The sequence below is a fragment of the Mizuhopecten yessoensis genome, unplaced genomic scaffold (genome assembly GCF_002113885.1).
Source record: "Mizuhopecten yessoensis strain PY_sf001 unplaced genomic scaffold, ASM211388v2 scaffold4119, whole genome shotgun sequence".
Classification (NCBI taxonomy): domain Eukaryota; kingdom Metazoa; phylum Mollusca; class Bivalvia; order Pectinida; family Pectinidae; genus Mizuhopecten; species Mizuhopecten yessoensis.
Genome location: NW_018405385.1, coordinates 35,341 through 49,636, shown reverse-complemented (window position 1 = coordinate 49,636; position 14,296 = coordinate 35,341). Strand labels below are relative to the sequence as shown.

The following is a 14,296-nucleotide window of genomic DNA, read 5'->3' as shown; positions in this document are numbered from 1 at the left end:
GAAATAATATAGGAAATATGATATAGTTATGACAGAGGTGAACCTTCACCTCACCCATACTTGACCTTTTATACATTGGCATAAAACACTGATGTTGAATGGAGACAATTATTCAAGATTGTGAAAATGGCCAAAAATTGTATAACTTCTTGATTTTACTTTCAGAATGAGACAGAGAAAGGTTCAGGATCAACTGTGGGGAAGAGGTAATGGTTTAAAGAAGATCAACATGGACAGACACTCATCCACACTCAGCATTGTTCCAGAGACGTCTAGTCTCGTGTCCCCTGTTAGCTGAGAGTCTTTAGTCACATGTTTGATTGCCTAGGGAATGTGTATGATCTCCATGTCCAAGCTGATGTGTAATCTCAGTTACATCCAGAAGCTGAGGACAATACAACTCCATCGGTCACTTAGCCTGGAAAGATTTTTTCCAGTTCACAGTTTCCTTTCCTTCATTTCTGGAAAGCACAGGAAAAGATTACCTATCAAAACACACAATTCAAAGTCATTTACATATATTTTTTTCTATACCAATATTTTAAAACATTTAAAATTTCATTTTGAGCACATGTTTATATTTACATTAGTTTCTTTGAAATTTTCAAATTTGATGGATGGTAAATTAAATTACAGGAAATTCCAGCTTTAATGGAAAATAATACGGACCATTTTGAAACGATGATCAATTTTATGAAGAAAAGATTCAACCTATTTCTCAGTGTCAAAGGTCCCACAAAGAGTGTTCTGCACCTCTATCCCCCACTATCCCACTTAAAGTTTGTCAAGAACAAAAGGTTGATTGTTCCATGTGTACATATAACTGTTCTATCAATATATTAATAGCACACTTATACTCACAACAAGATTTCATAAAAGAAAAACAAGAATGGTTCTAAACATGACAATTATTTTCTCCAATGATAAAACAAAGAAAAAAGGAAAATTGTTTGTAGCATGAGATAGAATCATCCCATTGGTTATTATGTGCAACAATGGTGTTACATGGAAGTTACCTGTGAAGTATAGGAGAAGCATGGAAGTTACCTGTGAAGTGGAGGAGAAACATGGAAGTTACCTGTGAAGTATAGGAGAAACATGGAAGTTACCTGTGAAGTAGAGGAGAAACATGGAAGTTACCTCTCAAGTATATGATATATGATTTATACAAAAATGATGTGATACCATCAGGAGAAATTTACATATTTAGTGTTAACAATCAAAGGAAGAGATTTAAGCTTTATGATGGGATAAAGACAATTATCAAGTTTGGAACAGGAAAAGGAAAATTGCAATAGCCAGACCTGGCGTCACACCTGGGACCTCCCAACTTAAAGGAACGCTCTAAGCGAGTTACATGGTCATTGGTGATCACCCTACCCTGACCCGCTACATTTCTCCCTCCTTCAACAAAGTCTTCATCCCATGACCTCCAACTCTAGTGGGAGCTACCTGATCACCAGTGGTCACCCCAGGCTAGATCTGCTACAATCAGACAAAGTATCACGTGTCATTTTGAATCCAAACTTTCGAAGATCTTATCAAAGAATGCAAACTGGTATTAGCCAGCCTACAAGTTTGTTTATGAATTGACCCATCAAAGCCTCCCATCAAAATTTCCAGCTCAATGATATGTACTTTTGCTGTGCCAAACACAGTTATTTTTCCTAAAGCCAGTAAAACAATATAGGAAGGCATCTTATTCTGTCTCAGTAAGGCAGAATTATACAAGAAATCAAGTTTCAACAACTGCCAGATATTGGAAGAGGTTTAGAAGCGGTCCAATCTGAAGAAAACTGAACTGCAAAAAGGAGAGAATACACCTTGATAATCAGTTTCAGGATACCTAGAAATGTCTTTTTTTATTTAGATCTGATACAAACAAAGGCCATATCTAAATATGGACACTCTACTGACTAAAATCAATCATATTAGGTCACCAGGTGGAAAGATGAGTTGAGCTTGCTTACAGTTTAGGGCATGTAAAACCAACTCGCTTGACTGTAGAAGAGCAGAGAGCCTGAAAAAAAAGACCACAAAAACGGTAAAGCAGAGCATATGAAAAAACGATCAAATGTTGAATAACTTGTGAAAGGGACCAATCAGAATAAGGAAAGCATATGGAAAGGACCAATTAGAATTGAAAGAGCATGTCATGATAGGAAAATGGCCAAGCAAAAGTGTAAACGAATCTGAAAAGGGCCAATCAGAATAGGGATAACCTATGGATGGACCAATCAGAAGGAAAAGAGCATATGGTTGACCAATCTGAAAATGAAGAGCATATGGAAAAGATCAATCAGAATTGAAAGAGGTAGAATAGGAAATGTTGAAGAATGTGATGGGTCCAATATCAAGTCTAAGAGGATGTGAAAAGGGCCAATCAGAGTTGAAGAGAATGTAAAAAAGACCAATCAGAAGTGGGAGAGGATTTTGAAAGGACCAATCAGAGTGAGCGAATATGTAGAAAGGACCAATCAAAAGTAGGAGAGGATGTGAAAAGGACCAATCAGACGTGGGAGAGGTTATTGAAAGACCTTAAACTTCCCAATATGAATATAGTATGTGGAAAAAACCTTGTCTGTATCCGATTTGCATGATACAATTTGGAAGGAACGTTAGGTTTAGATTTCTGGTGAGACGAATAAGGGGTATTAATGATGTTTGTCTGACACTGATTTGGTTGTGAGTGAATTTTTGCAATGGCACAAGGTTCCTATCTTTTTCAACAGCAACTCTGTCAGAATACAGTCCAGCAACACTGTCAGAATACAGTCTAGCAACACTGTCAGAATACAGTCCAGCAACACTGTCAGAATACAGTCCACAGTCCAGCAACACTGTCAGAATACAGTCCACAGTCCAGCCACTCTGTCAGAATACAGTCCACAGTCCAGCAACTCTGTCAGAATACAGTCCAGCAACACTGTCAGAATACAGTCCACAGTCCAGCAACACTGTCAGAATACAGTCCACAGTCCAGCAACTCTGTCAGAATACAGTCCAGCAACTCTGTCAGAATACAGTCCAGCAACACTCAGAATACTGGACAAGTCCAGCAACACTGTCAGAATACAGTCCACAGTCCAGCAACACTGTCAGAATACAGTCCAACAACACTGTCAGAATACAGTCCAGCAAAACTGTCAGAATACAGTCCAGCAACACTGTCAGAATACAGTCCAGCAACACTGTCAGAATACTGGACTAGTCCAGCAACACTGTCAGAATACAGTCCACAGTCCAGCAACACTGTCAGAATACAGTCCAGCAACACTGTCAGAATACTGCAAATGGCGTGAATAGCCAACAACTGGTGACAGGATACCATCTTATGTAGGGGAATCCAGCAACAATTTTAGAATGCCATTATTGGTAGGAGTAGCTATGGTGTTAAAGTTACTGAATAACACTGACCCTGCCCTCTCTGGATACCAAATCTGCAACCACTCTATACTGTTAAAGTTACTGAATAACACTGAACCGGCTGTCTCTGGATACCAAATCTGTAATCACTTTATGCTGTTAAAGTTACTGAATACCACTTAACCTGCCGTCGCTGGATACAAAGTCTGTAATCGCTCTATGCTGTTAAAGTTACTGAATACCACTGAACCGGCCGTCTCTGGATACTGTCAGAATACTGCAAATGGCGTGAATAGCCAACAACTGGTGACAGGATACCATCTTATGTAGGGGAATCCAGCAACAATTTTAGAATGCCATTATTGCTAGGAGTAGCTATGGTGTTTAAGTTACTGAATAACACTGACCCGGCTGTCTCTGGATACAAAGTCTGGAACCATTCAATGCTGTTAAAGTTACTAAATAACACTGAACCTGCCGTCCCTGGATACAAAGTCTGTAACCATTCAATGCTGTTAAAGATACTGAATAACCCTGAACCGGCCGTCTCTGGATACTGTCAGAATACTGCAAATGGCGTGAATAGCCAACAACTGGTGACAGGATACCATCTTATGTAGGGGAATCCAGCAACAATTTTAGAATGCTATTATTGGTAGGAGTAGCTATGGTGTATAAGTTACTGAATAACACTGACAATGCCCTCTCTGGATACCAAATCTGCAACCACTCTATGCTGTTAAAGTTACTAAATACCACTGAACCCGCCGTCTCTGGATACAAAGTCTGGAACCATTCAATCCTGTAAAAGTTACTGAATATCACTAAACCTGCCGTCTCTGGATACAATCCAGCAAAACTGTCAGAATACAGTCCAGCAACACTCAGAATACTGGACAAGTCCAGCAACACTGTCAGAATACTGCAAATGGCGTGAATAGCCAACAACTGGTGACAGGATACCATCTTATGTAGGGGAATCCAGCAACAATTTTAGAATGCTATTATTGGTAGGAGTAGCTATGGTGTTTAAGTTACTGAATAACACTGACAATGCCCTCTCTGGATACCAAATCTGCAACAACTCTATGCTGTTAAAGTTACTGAATATCACTAACCCTGCCGTCTCTGGATACAAAGTCTGTAACCATTCCATGTTGTTAAAGTTACTGAATAACACTAAACCTGCCGTCTCTGGATACAATCCAGCAAAACTGTCAGAATACAGTCCACAGTCCCGCAACACTGTCAGAATACAGTCCCCAGTCCAGCAACACTGTCAGAATACAGTACACAGTCCAGCAACACTGTCAGAATACAGTCCCCAGTCCAGCAACACTGTCAGAATACTGCAAATGGCGTGAATAGCCAACAACTGGTGACAGGATACCATCTTATGTAGGGGAATCCAGCAACAATTTTAGAATGCCATTATTGCTAGGAGTAGCTATGGTGTTTAAGTTACTGAATGACACTGACCCTGCCCTCTCTGGCTACCAAATCTGCAACCACTCTATGCTGTTAAAGATACTGAATAACCCTGAACCGGCCGTCTCTGGATACCAAATCTGTAATCACTTTATGCTGTTAAAGTTACTGAATACCACTGAACCGGCCGTCTCTGGATACCAAATCTGCAACCACTCTATGCTGTTAAAGTTACTGAATACCACTTAACCTGCCGTCGCTGGATACAAAGTCTGTAATCGCTCTATGCTGTTAAAGTTACTAAATAACACTGAACCTGCCGTCTCTGGTCACAAAGTCTGTAACCACTCTATGCCGTTAAAGTTACTGAATAACACTGACAATGCCCTCTCTGGATACCAAATCTGCAACCACTCTATGCTGTTAAAGATACTGAATAACACTGAACCGGCTGTCTCTGGATACAAAGTCTGAACCCATTCAATCCTGTTAAAGTTACTGAATAACCATGAACCTGAAGTCTCTGGATACAAAGTCTGTGACCATTCAATGCTGTTAAAGTTCCTGAATAACACGGAACCTGCCGTCTCTGGATACGAAGTCTGTAACCATTCAATGCTGTTAAAGTTACTAAATAACCCTGACCCTCCCGTCTCTGGATACAAAGTCTGTGACCATTCAATGCTGTTAAAGTTCCTGAATAACACGGAACCTGCCGTCTCTGGATACAAAGTCTGGAACCATTCAATGCTGTTAAAGATACTGAATAACACTGAACCTGTCGTCTCTGGATACAAAGTCTGGAACCATTCAATCCTGTAAAAGCTACTGAATATCACTAAACCTGCCGTCTCTGGATACAAAGTCTGAAACCAGTCAATGCTGTTAAAGTTACTGAATACCACTTAACCTGCCGTCGCTGGATACAAAGTCTGTAATCACTCTATGCTGTTAAAGTTACTGAATACCACTTAACCTGCCGTCGCTGGATACAAAGTCTGTAATCACTCTATGCTGTTAAAGTTACTGAATATCACTGAACCTGCCGTCTCTGGACACAAAGTATGTAACCACTCTATGCTGCTAAAGTTACTGAATAACACTGAACTTGCTCTATCTTGATACCAAAGCTTGAACTGCCAAGACTATCACCCTACCAAAAAGAAATCTTTCTTACCAAAGTTTACGTAAAAATACTGAAGTAAGACTTTGCAATGACCTGCCTATTCCATGTTACTAGCACACAATGTCAAAAAGGAGGTAGGGTGAACAATTACAGGTGAACAACTGAATACAGAGGAGCCTTCTTAGTATCTAAACTCAATTTCTGAAATTACAGTTTTATCCGAAAACTTCATAAACACAGCTGCTGAGATTTTGGGGGTTAGGGTAGTTGATAAAAAAAATCAGGTTGATAAAAACTGACTATAACAGCTGAATACGGATAGGGTACTTTACACTTAAATTTTAAATCATGAAAGGTATTGTGTTTTCAAGACAACCACGCGTATACAGATTAATTGCTACTTAAGTTTTGTTGAATCATCAAGATGTACATATAGGTCATTAAAGAAACCAGCTTTCCTCAAGTTTCCAGGTTTATTGTAATATGTGGTCAATCACATCAATAGAAATGGAGGCAAGATATCACTTTTTTCAAAAAATGAAATTATAGAGTAGCTCTGACGATTTAATTGACATTAACTGATCAAGGGACTTAGCAATTTAAAACCACCAACTGAACGATCTACCAACCTGCTTTTGAAATGAGGAACGGGACTAGCTACCTATAGCTAATGTACAGTGTGAGGAGAGTACCCAAGTCTGTAGCTGACAGGAGCCCACAGCTTTAGGAGGGATGAATTCTACTACAATATAGATATACAGTGAAACTTTTCTATAAAGACTCTCCAAGGGATAGAGCAAATATACACAGGTCGTTATTACAAATAAAACAACATTAAGGATGTTAAATTTATCTACAAATGTATTTTAAAACAATTTTGAAACAAGTTCCATCAACTTATATTAATCACCCTGCAGACCAGAATACCCAGAGAAAGCCCACATGGTTGGGCAGGGGACCCAATACCTTTTCATTTGCAATCGGGGTCTCAAACCCCAGATGCCTTGGTGAAAGGCAAGTCCATTATCCACTGCACCTGTGTTATTTAGGTGGTCTTTATTATCAGATGAGTTTCATAGACAAGTGATTACTAATATAGATTTCACTGTACTATGCTCACCACACAAGAACACAATTAACTGTGGAATTATCGCTACGGAATGGAACAAAGTGTTGATAATTTCTTTTGTAAACGCAAAACAATTTAAAAAAATAATAAAAAATGTAGCATGGTAAATAGCATTTAGTGTTAAAGTCCTTTAGTGGATGGTAAAAAAAAAGAAAAAAGCAAAGCAGGTAATGTATTTTGAAGTAGAATATAACTGGGAAATGAACTGTCTAGATTTACTGTAATGAATCATAAAAGCATCACTGAAAATCTTTCAGTGGTTAATGCAATGACAAAACTATGCAATTTTATATAGAAATTACTTCGTAAGGTATGGTATTTGTGTGATGTATGTGATTTTTATAATCCTAGTGGGGAGGTACAATCTGGACAGTCATCGGAAAGTCAGCAGCCAGTCAAGCCACCACCTATGGCCAGATTCAAAGCAGAAAAACGCAAAGCCTTAGAGAGGAAGGCAGCAAAGGAGGCTGCAAAGAAGGCCCGCCTGGAGGAGGCCCAGGGTAAACTATATTAAATTATTTTGATTATCAAATTTTGACACCCACCATCCCTTTGATTTGGTTTGGTTTGTTTGTGTTTTATGTCCTATTAACAGCTATGGTCATTAAAGGACATGCCAGATTTTGGTGGTGGAGGAAAGCCGGAGTTCCTGGAGAAAAACCATCGACCTGGTACCAGTACCTGGCGACTGCCCCATGTAGGTCTCAAACCCGCGACTCAGTGCTAGTGGTAGCAAAATGTTAGACGCCACTTGGCCCCCATCCCATCCCTTTGACAAGTTCAGTTTACTTTAAAGGAAAAGTATATGGTATATAATATATCACTTATTATAATAATGAATGCATACTATTGTAATGTTAAGAACATTGCTATACCAAGGGATCAGAGTATAAAATTTACAGAAGTAAGTTTTATATAGGGTTCTTCAGGACATAAGATAGGTAGGCATGGCAAAGGGTCAGTTTTATGTATTGCTATTGATTGATTTATAAAGAAACAAAAAGATGATACAAGCTTGATGGGTTCTATTGGTTTTTAATTAGAGACATACCATATATTCATTTTCAAAGGCCTGTGATGTACTTGCAAAAAAACCTTGCTGTTTTCATTCGTTACAGGAGGACAATCTACATCCCAAGCACCCAGTACGCTACTTGCATCCCAATCGCAGCATAAATCATCATCAGTCACTATGTCAACATCATCGTTGGTCTCTGGCCCGATTCTGTCAGTAGCCGTGCAAGCAGTAAAGGCTGCTGAGGAAACCTTCAGTAAGCAGGCTGGTTCCTCAGAAAAAGGATCGAACACTACAAATGATTCTGCGACCTTGGCAGCACAGTTAAAGGCCATAGAGACCCTGACAGAGGTTTCCACTAAAGACTTACCACCCTCCTTACAATCTGTGGTAAAAGACAAGTTGGCTGTGCAGCAAGCTCGGATAACTGCACAACAACTCCTTAAACAAACGCGACCTCCTGTCAGTATCCCGGGACTGGGTGAATTGGATAAGGTCACTCCTCAACAACCAGCAGTGTCGAGGTCACAAGCTCCTCCCCTTAGAAGCCCAAGCAATCAATTTGGCCTTCCAAGAGGACCATCAACCCAATCAGCCATTCCAATGGGGTTTCGTGCTCAATTAGCAGCCGGTCTTGTAAGGGGTGCTCAGACTCCACCAACCCCTCCAAGGGGACTTCAGCCACAACTTCATCGTCCAAGGGGACCATTACTGGGACATGCAAGGGGTGTGCACTCTCAATCAGTCCCACAAAGAGGAGACCAGCTGGGCAATATTGCACCTGCTCGACTTGGCATGCCTCCCCAGGTTACTGGAAGCATTCAACACCAACAGAGAGGTCAGTACAAAACAAGAGGTTGACATGAGTGTATCATATTCTGGTCATCACAATAGGTAAAATAAATAGGCTCTGATTCCTTGTGCCAACCCAATTGTTCTTGTTGTTTCACTTGTATAACCTGTTTTTGTTCTAGTTGTTCCAGGGACATTACCTGTTGTATTTTAGTTGTTTCACTTGCATTACCTGTCATTGGTCCAGCTATTTCACTTAGATAACCTATCAGTATTTTAGTTGTTTCAGTGATGTTACCTGTCAGCTGCTGTTTTTATCCTGTTTGACTAGTGTTATTGATAGTTGTGTACTGTTCCAGGTGTAATTCCATCTCCTAACTTACGCGGACCTTCACCAGCTTTTCCTAACATGCCAGTAATGAGAACACCAAGTGTCCGGCCATCACGACCCCTGTTTCCTATTTCAACACAAGGTATGCTAGTCTCATACAGCAATGATGCCAAAAAAGCAATAATCAGAAAACTGTAAAAACTTGATTTTATTATTTGACTTAGCAATTTAAAAAAAAACACCATCAGAATGTAGTCAAGCAAGGACTTATTTCATCTTTGATAAACATTCAGAGTTAAGTAAAGTATAACCATTAAATCTTTTTGTTGTATTTCTTAATTGCAGTGACTGTAGCAGCATCTACTTTCCAGAGAGCACCTCTACAGATACCCGTCAGCCAGAGTTTCCCAACCCCTCGGGGCCCCCCTCCCCAAACACCTGTTAACCAGACTTACCCAACCCCTCGTGGCCCCCCTCCCCAGATGCCTGTCAGCCAGTCCCTTGACTACTACATACAAAGGACACCGGTATCCTATCAGACTCCCACATCAAGGCAACACACAAACATTCAGTCCAAGAATAGCACTGAAGAGGCAATTCATGAGCTTGACAAAATTTTGTCCAAAGATGATAATACAAAGAAAGGTTTCAATAAAAAGGGACCTCAACCCAAACTAGCTTTCAATGTGAAGAAAATAGAATCTCCAAAACAAATACAACCAGTTCCTGTCAGTCGTCTGGTTGTTTCTAAAGAGAAAGCTTCCAACAAACCAGATGAAAATAAACAAGAAAAGCAGACAACTCTAAAAATACCAGACAACCTGTTTGGAAAAGTTATTGATCCTTTCAACAAATTACAGAAAGAAGAAGAAAGGAAAGTAGGTGATCAAAAAAGAGTTGGTAAAGATGTTAAAAAAGATGCTAGGCTGAGTCAGGAAGTTAAAAATAGAGCAGACATAATAAATGCTAGAATTGTAACAACAAGTGACGAGAAAGGTCAAACAGGACCAGACAAAAAACGTAGAGTGTTCTCAGAACTGTCGAAGGATAGCAGGGATGACTCTAAATCTCGTGGTGAGGGAAGGCAGAGTAGGTTTGACAGCAGAGCAGAAGGTAGTAAAAAAGACACAACAGTAGAAGAATTAGAAAGAGATAGCCTGATGAGAGAGGACCAGCAGAGGAGGAGGAGAAGAGAAAGGCGACAGTCACCAGTTAAATTGGTAACCAGATGTAAACCTCTTCCATCAACAGATAAATTGTCTACAGGATCAAGGTCACCAAAACGTCTCTCCCCTGTTCCCCATTCACGGCGTTCACCAGGCAGACGGTCCCCTGATCGCTTAAGGCGAGAGGGCACAGCCAGAACAAGATTGTCTCCCGAGTACTACAAGGAGCGAGCATCATCGGGACGAAAGTCTCCAACCAGAATGGATACAACTAGAGACTTGAATCGTGCAAGACTTTCCCCAGATCGTTATCGTAACTCACCTCCTGGGCATTCATCAGACAGATCTAGAATATCCTCTGACTACAAGGAGAGAGGGTCATCAGGACGAAGGTCTCCAACCAGAATGGATACAACTAGAGACTTGAATCGTGCAAGACTTTCCCCAGATCGTTATCGTAACTCACCTCCTGGGCACTCATCAGACCGATCCAGAATATCCTCTGATCGTATGCTGAAGTCTGGTAGGTCTCCAGAACGGTACAGAAACATGTCTCCTCCTAGAGAACAGCGTTCAGCAGATCTCCACTCACCTGGTCATTATGGTTCTTTAGGCAGGGCCAACCGTTCTCCTGACCGTCATGGGACTAAACGTTCACCAGATCGAGGCATGGGGTATCGATATCCCCCAGATACATATGACAGTCGAGGCAACCTATCTCCATATTCTTATAACCGCCAGTCTAGACGTTCTCCTAGTCCTTACAGTAATAGAAGTCAGCAGTCACAAGAAATGTTCATCAGTCGGTCACCTGTACGTTATCCTAATATTCCATCCTCCACAAGGCTGTCACCAAGGAGATCCAACTCGCCACCTCCATTCAGAAAGTCAAGGTCAAGATCTCCAGTGAGATATTACAACCAGAGACATTCCAGATCAATTTCACCAGATCAAAGGTCTAGGAGATCACCAGACTCAAGGTTAAGAAGGTCAAGGTCACCAGACCACAGGTTAAGAAGGTCAAGGTCACCAGACCACAGGTTAAGAAGGTCACAATCACCAGTCCCAAGGTCAAGAAGGTCATTGTCCCCGAGGTACAGAAGGTCACAAGACCAAAGGTCAAGAAAGTCTTTGACTCCAGATGCGAGGCATAGAAGATCACCAGATCCAAGGTCAGGTAGATCATTATCACCAGACCATAGGTCCAAAAGATCAAGGTCACCAGGAGACATGTTTAGAGGTCAGCAGATAGATTCATTCAGTTCAAGAGAGCCTGATGGCCAAATAGGTAGAGTCAATATGCAGACATCCAACCTTGTCCCAAACCAATATGGTAACAATGTGCCACCCCCCAACTTCAACCAGATTGGAAACCAGTTTGCTACTAATATTCCACCACCCAACACAAACCAGATTGGAAATCAATTTGGACAAACTGTTAACCCTGGCGATATTGCTTTAAATCAATACAACAACCAGGTGGGAAACCTTGGACCTAACCAGTTTGGTAGTAATTTCCCACCACCAAATTCTGGGCCATATGGAAATCTGCCACTAAACCTTGGGCCTTATGGAAACCTACAACCCAGCTCTGGGCCATATGGAAACCCATCTACTAACTCTGGACCTTATGGAAACCCATCCTCTATCTCTGGGCCTTATGGAAACCCACCTCCCAGCTCTGGACCTTATGGAAACCCACCAACCAACTCTGGACCTGGTCAGTTTGGAAACCAGCTGTCTAGCTCTAGACAAGGTCAGTTTGGAAACCACTCAACAGGCTCTGGACTAGGTCAGTTTGCAAACCAGCTGTCTAGCTCTGGACCAGGTCAGTTTGGAAACCAGTCAACAGGCTCTGGACCAGGTCAGTTTGGAAACCAGAGAACAAGCTCTGCACCTGATCTATCAATGAGCTCTGTAATGCAGCAATCTAGCTTTGGTCCAAACCAGCAAGGAAGTGCTGATGCCAGATTGATGCCTCCCCCACCCAGCACCTTAAAGGACCGAAGTCCACCTAGAAGCACACTAACCAGGTCTGGGGACCAAGGTTTGTTGATCATTAATACAGATTGTATCACTTGATTTGTTGCAACACATGAGGTTGTTTTTTCATGTCCTTTTTTTTCTTGATATAATATATTCATGACTTGACTGGAGCAAAAAACGACAACATGAAATAAATAATGCTCATATTTGTGTTCCTTAATGCTGAAAATATATTTCTGATAAAAAAGACAGAATTATTTGTTTTCTACATAAATTTAATCACAATATATGATATAAATAACCTTTATTTTGATGTAGGTTCAACCAAAAGCTTGTCACACGGTGCTACAGGACAGACCAGTACAGCCCAGCCGCCAGCCCTCAAAGGAATTCTCAAAAGGAGTATGTTTAGTTACAGGGAATATTCTATATCTGATGCAATCGTAATTATTGTGCAGGTGGTATACAGTTCATATTTAGTGAACTCTACTAAACTGTTTGTCTCCAATTTCAAATTTAATATCTTTACTGTTAAATCAGTCATTTCCCATAATAAAAATAACACAATATTGGATATTAGTAGAATTTTTCAGATACAATATATTTCTATGATTGTAATAAAAACAAAAGTATAGGAGTTTTCAATTTAATATGATCAAAATGACCAGACTACATTGCAATTTATGTTGTAAAAACTTCAAAAATAAAAGTTTGCTTGAGAAAACAAATTTAAATATATCTTATTCTATTTTAGAATCTGATAATCCTTCAGCATCTGAATCATCGACAGCATCATCAATCTGGCAGTCCCTAACTGGTGCAAAAGAAATGAAGGGTGAGCCTCATACCAAGCGCTTTACCTCTGGGGCACTGAATACACTACAAGAGTCATACAAGGAGCCAACAGGTAGGCATTGACTGTTGTCAGTCCAACAGTTAGGCACATTTGTGTTGTCTGTCCAACAGTTAGGCACATTTGTGTTGTCAGTCCAACAGTTAGACATTGACTTGTCAGTCCAACAGTTAGACATTGACTGTTGTCAGTCCAACAGTTAGGCATTGACTGTTGTCAGTCCAACAGTTAGACATTGAGTATTGTCAGTCCAACAGTTAGGTACATTTGTGTTGTCAGACCAACAGTTCGACATTGAGTGTTGTCAGTCCAACAGTTAGGCACATTTGTGTTGTCGGTCCAACAGTTAGACATTGAGTGTTGTCAGTCAAACAGTTAGACATTGAGTGTTTTCAGTCCAACAGTTAGACATATTTCTGTTGTCAGACAAACAATTAGGCATTGAGTGTTGTCAGTCAAACAGTTAGACATTGAGTGTAGTCAGTCCAACAGTTAGACATATTTCTGTTGTCAGACAAACAGTTAGGCATATGACTTGTCAAATGTCTGGCAAAGCAGGAACCAACAGAAAACAGAAAATAAGTTGATAATAAAGTAACTACATCCAAAAACTTCAAACTGTCCATTTTTTCTTAATCACATCATTAAACGGATGAATATTAAACCAATATCATTTCATGTAAAAAGCTATAATACGAATGGCCCTGAAGTTATGTGCTCTGGTAATTGAACATGCAATTGTACAACAGTAGTGCTGGCCCAATTACATGACCTATTTCTGACGGCATCACTGTGAAGTTTACAACAAAAATATATGTTTTATTGTGTTGTGAATGATTTAACAGAAATAGACGTTTTATTGTGTTGTGAATGATTTAACAGAAATAGTTTTATTGTGTTGTGAATGATTTAACAGAAATAGACGTTTTATTGTGTTGTGAATGATTTAACAGAAACAGATGTTGTATTGTGTTGTGAATGATTTAACAGAAAGAGACGTTTTATTGTGTTGTGAATGATTTAACAGAAAAAGACGTTGTATTGTGTTGTGAATGATTTAACAGAAACAGACGTTTTATTGTGTTGTGAATGATTTAACAGAAA

The 14,296-nt window shown here is 40.1% G+C and overlaps 1 protein-coding gene across 1 annotated transcript in view; it reads left to right on the top strand.

Moving 5' to 3' along the window:
• Positions 1-14,296, top strand: part of LOC110448528 (serine/arginine repetitive matrix protein 2-like) — a 53,341-nt gene that overhangs the window by 26,470 nt on the left and 12,575 nt on the right. Inside the window, exons 17-23 of the mRNA XM_021494808.1 lie at positions 166-206; positions 7,401-7,549; positions 8,168-8,902; positions 9,216-9,329; positions 9,533-12,400; positions 12,658-12,741; positions 13,094-13,246. Coding sequence (XP_021350483.1) covers positions 166-206; positions 7,401-7,549; positions 8,168-8,902; positions 9,216-9,329; positions 9,533-12,400; positions 12,658-12,741; positions 13,094-13,246 — 4,144 coding nt within the window. The remainder of the gene's footprint in view (positions 1-165; positions 207-7,400; positions 7,550-8,167; positions 8,903-9,215; positions 9,330-9,532; positions 12,401-12,657; positions 12,742-13,093; positions 13,247-14,296) is intronic.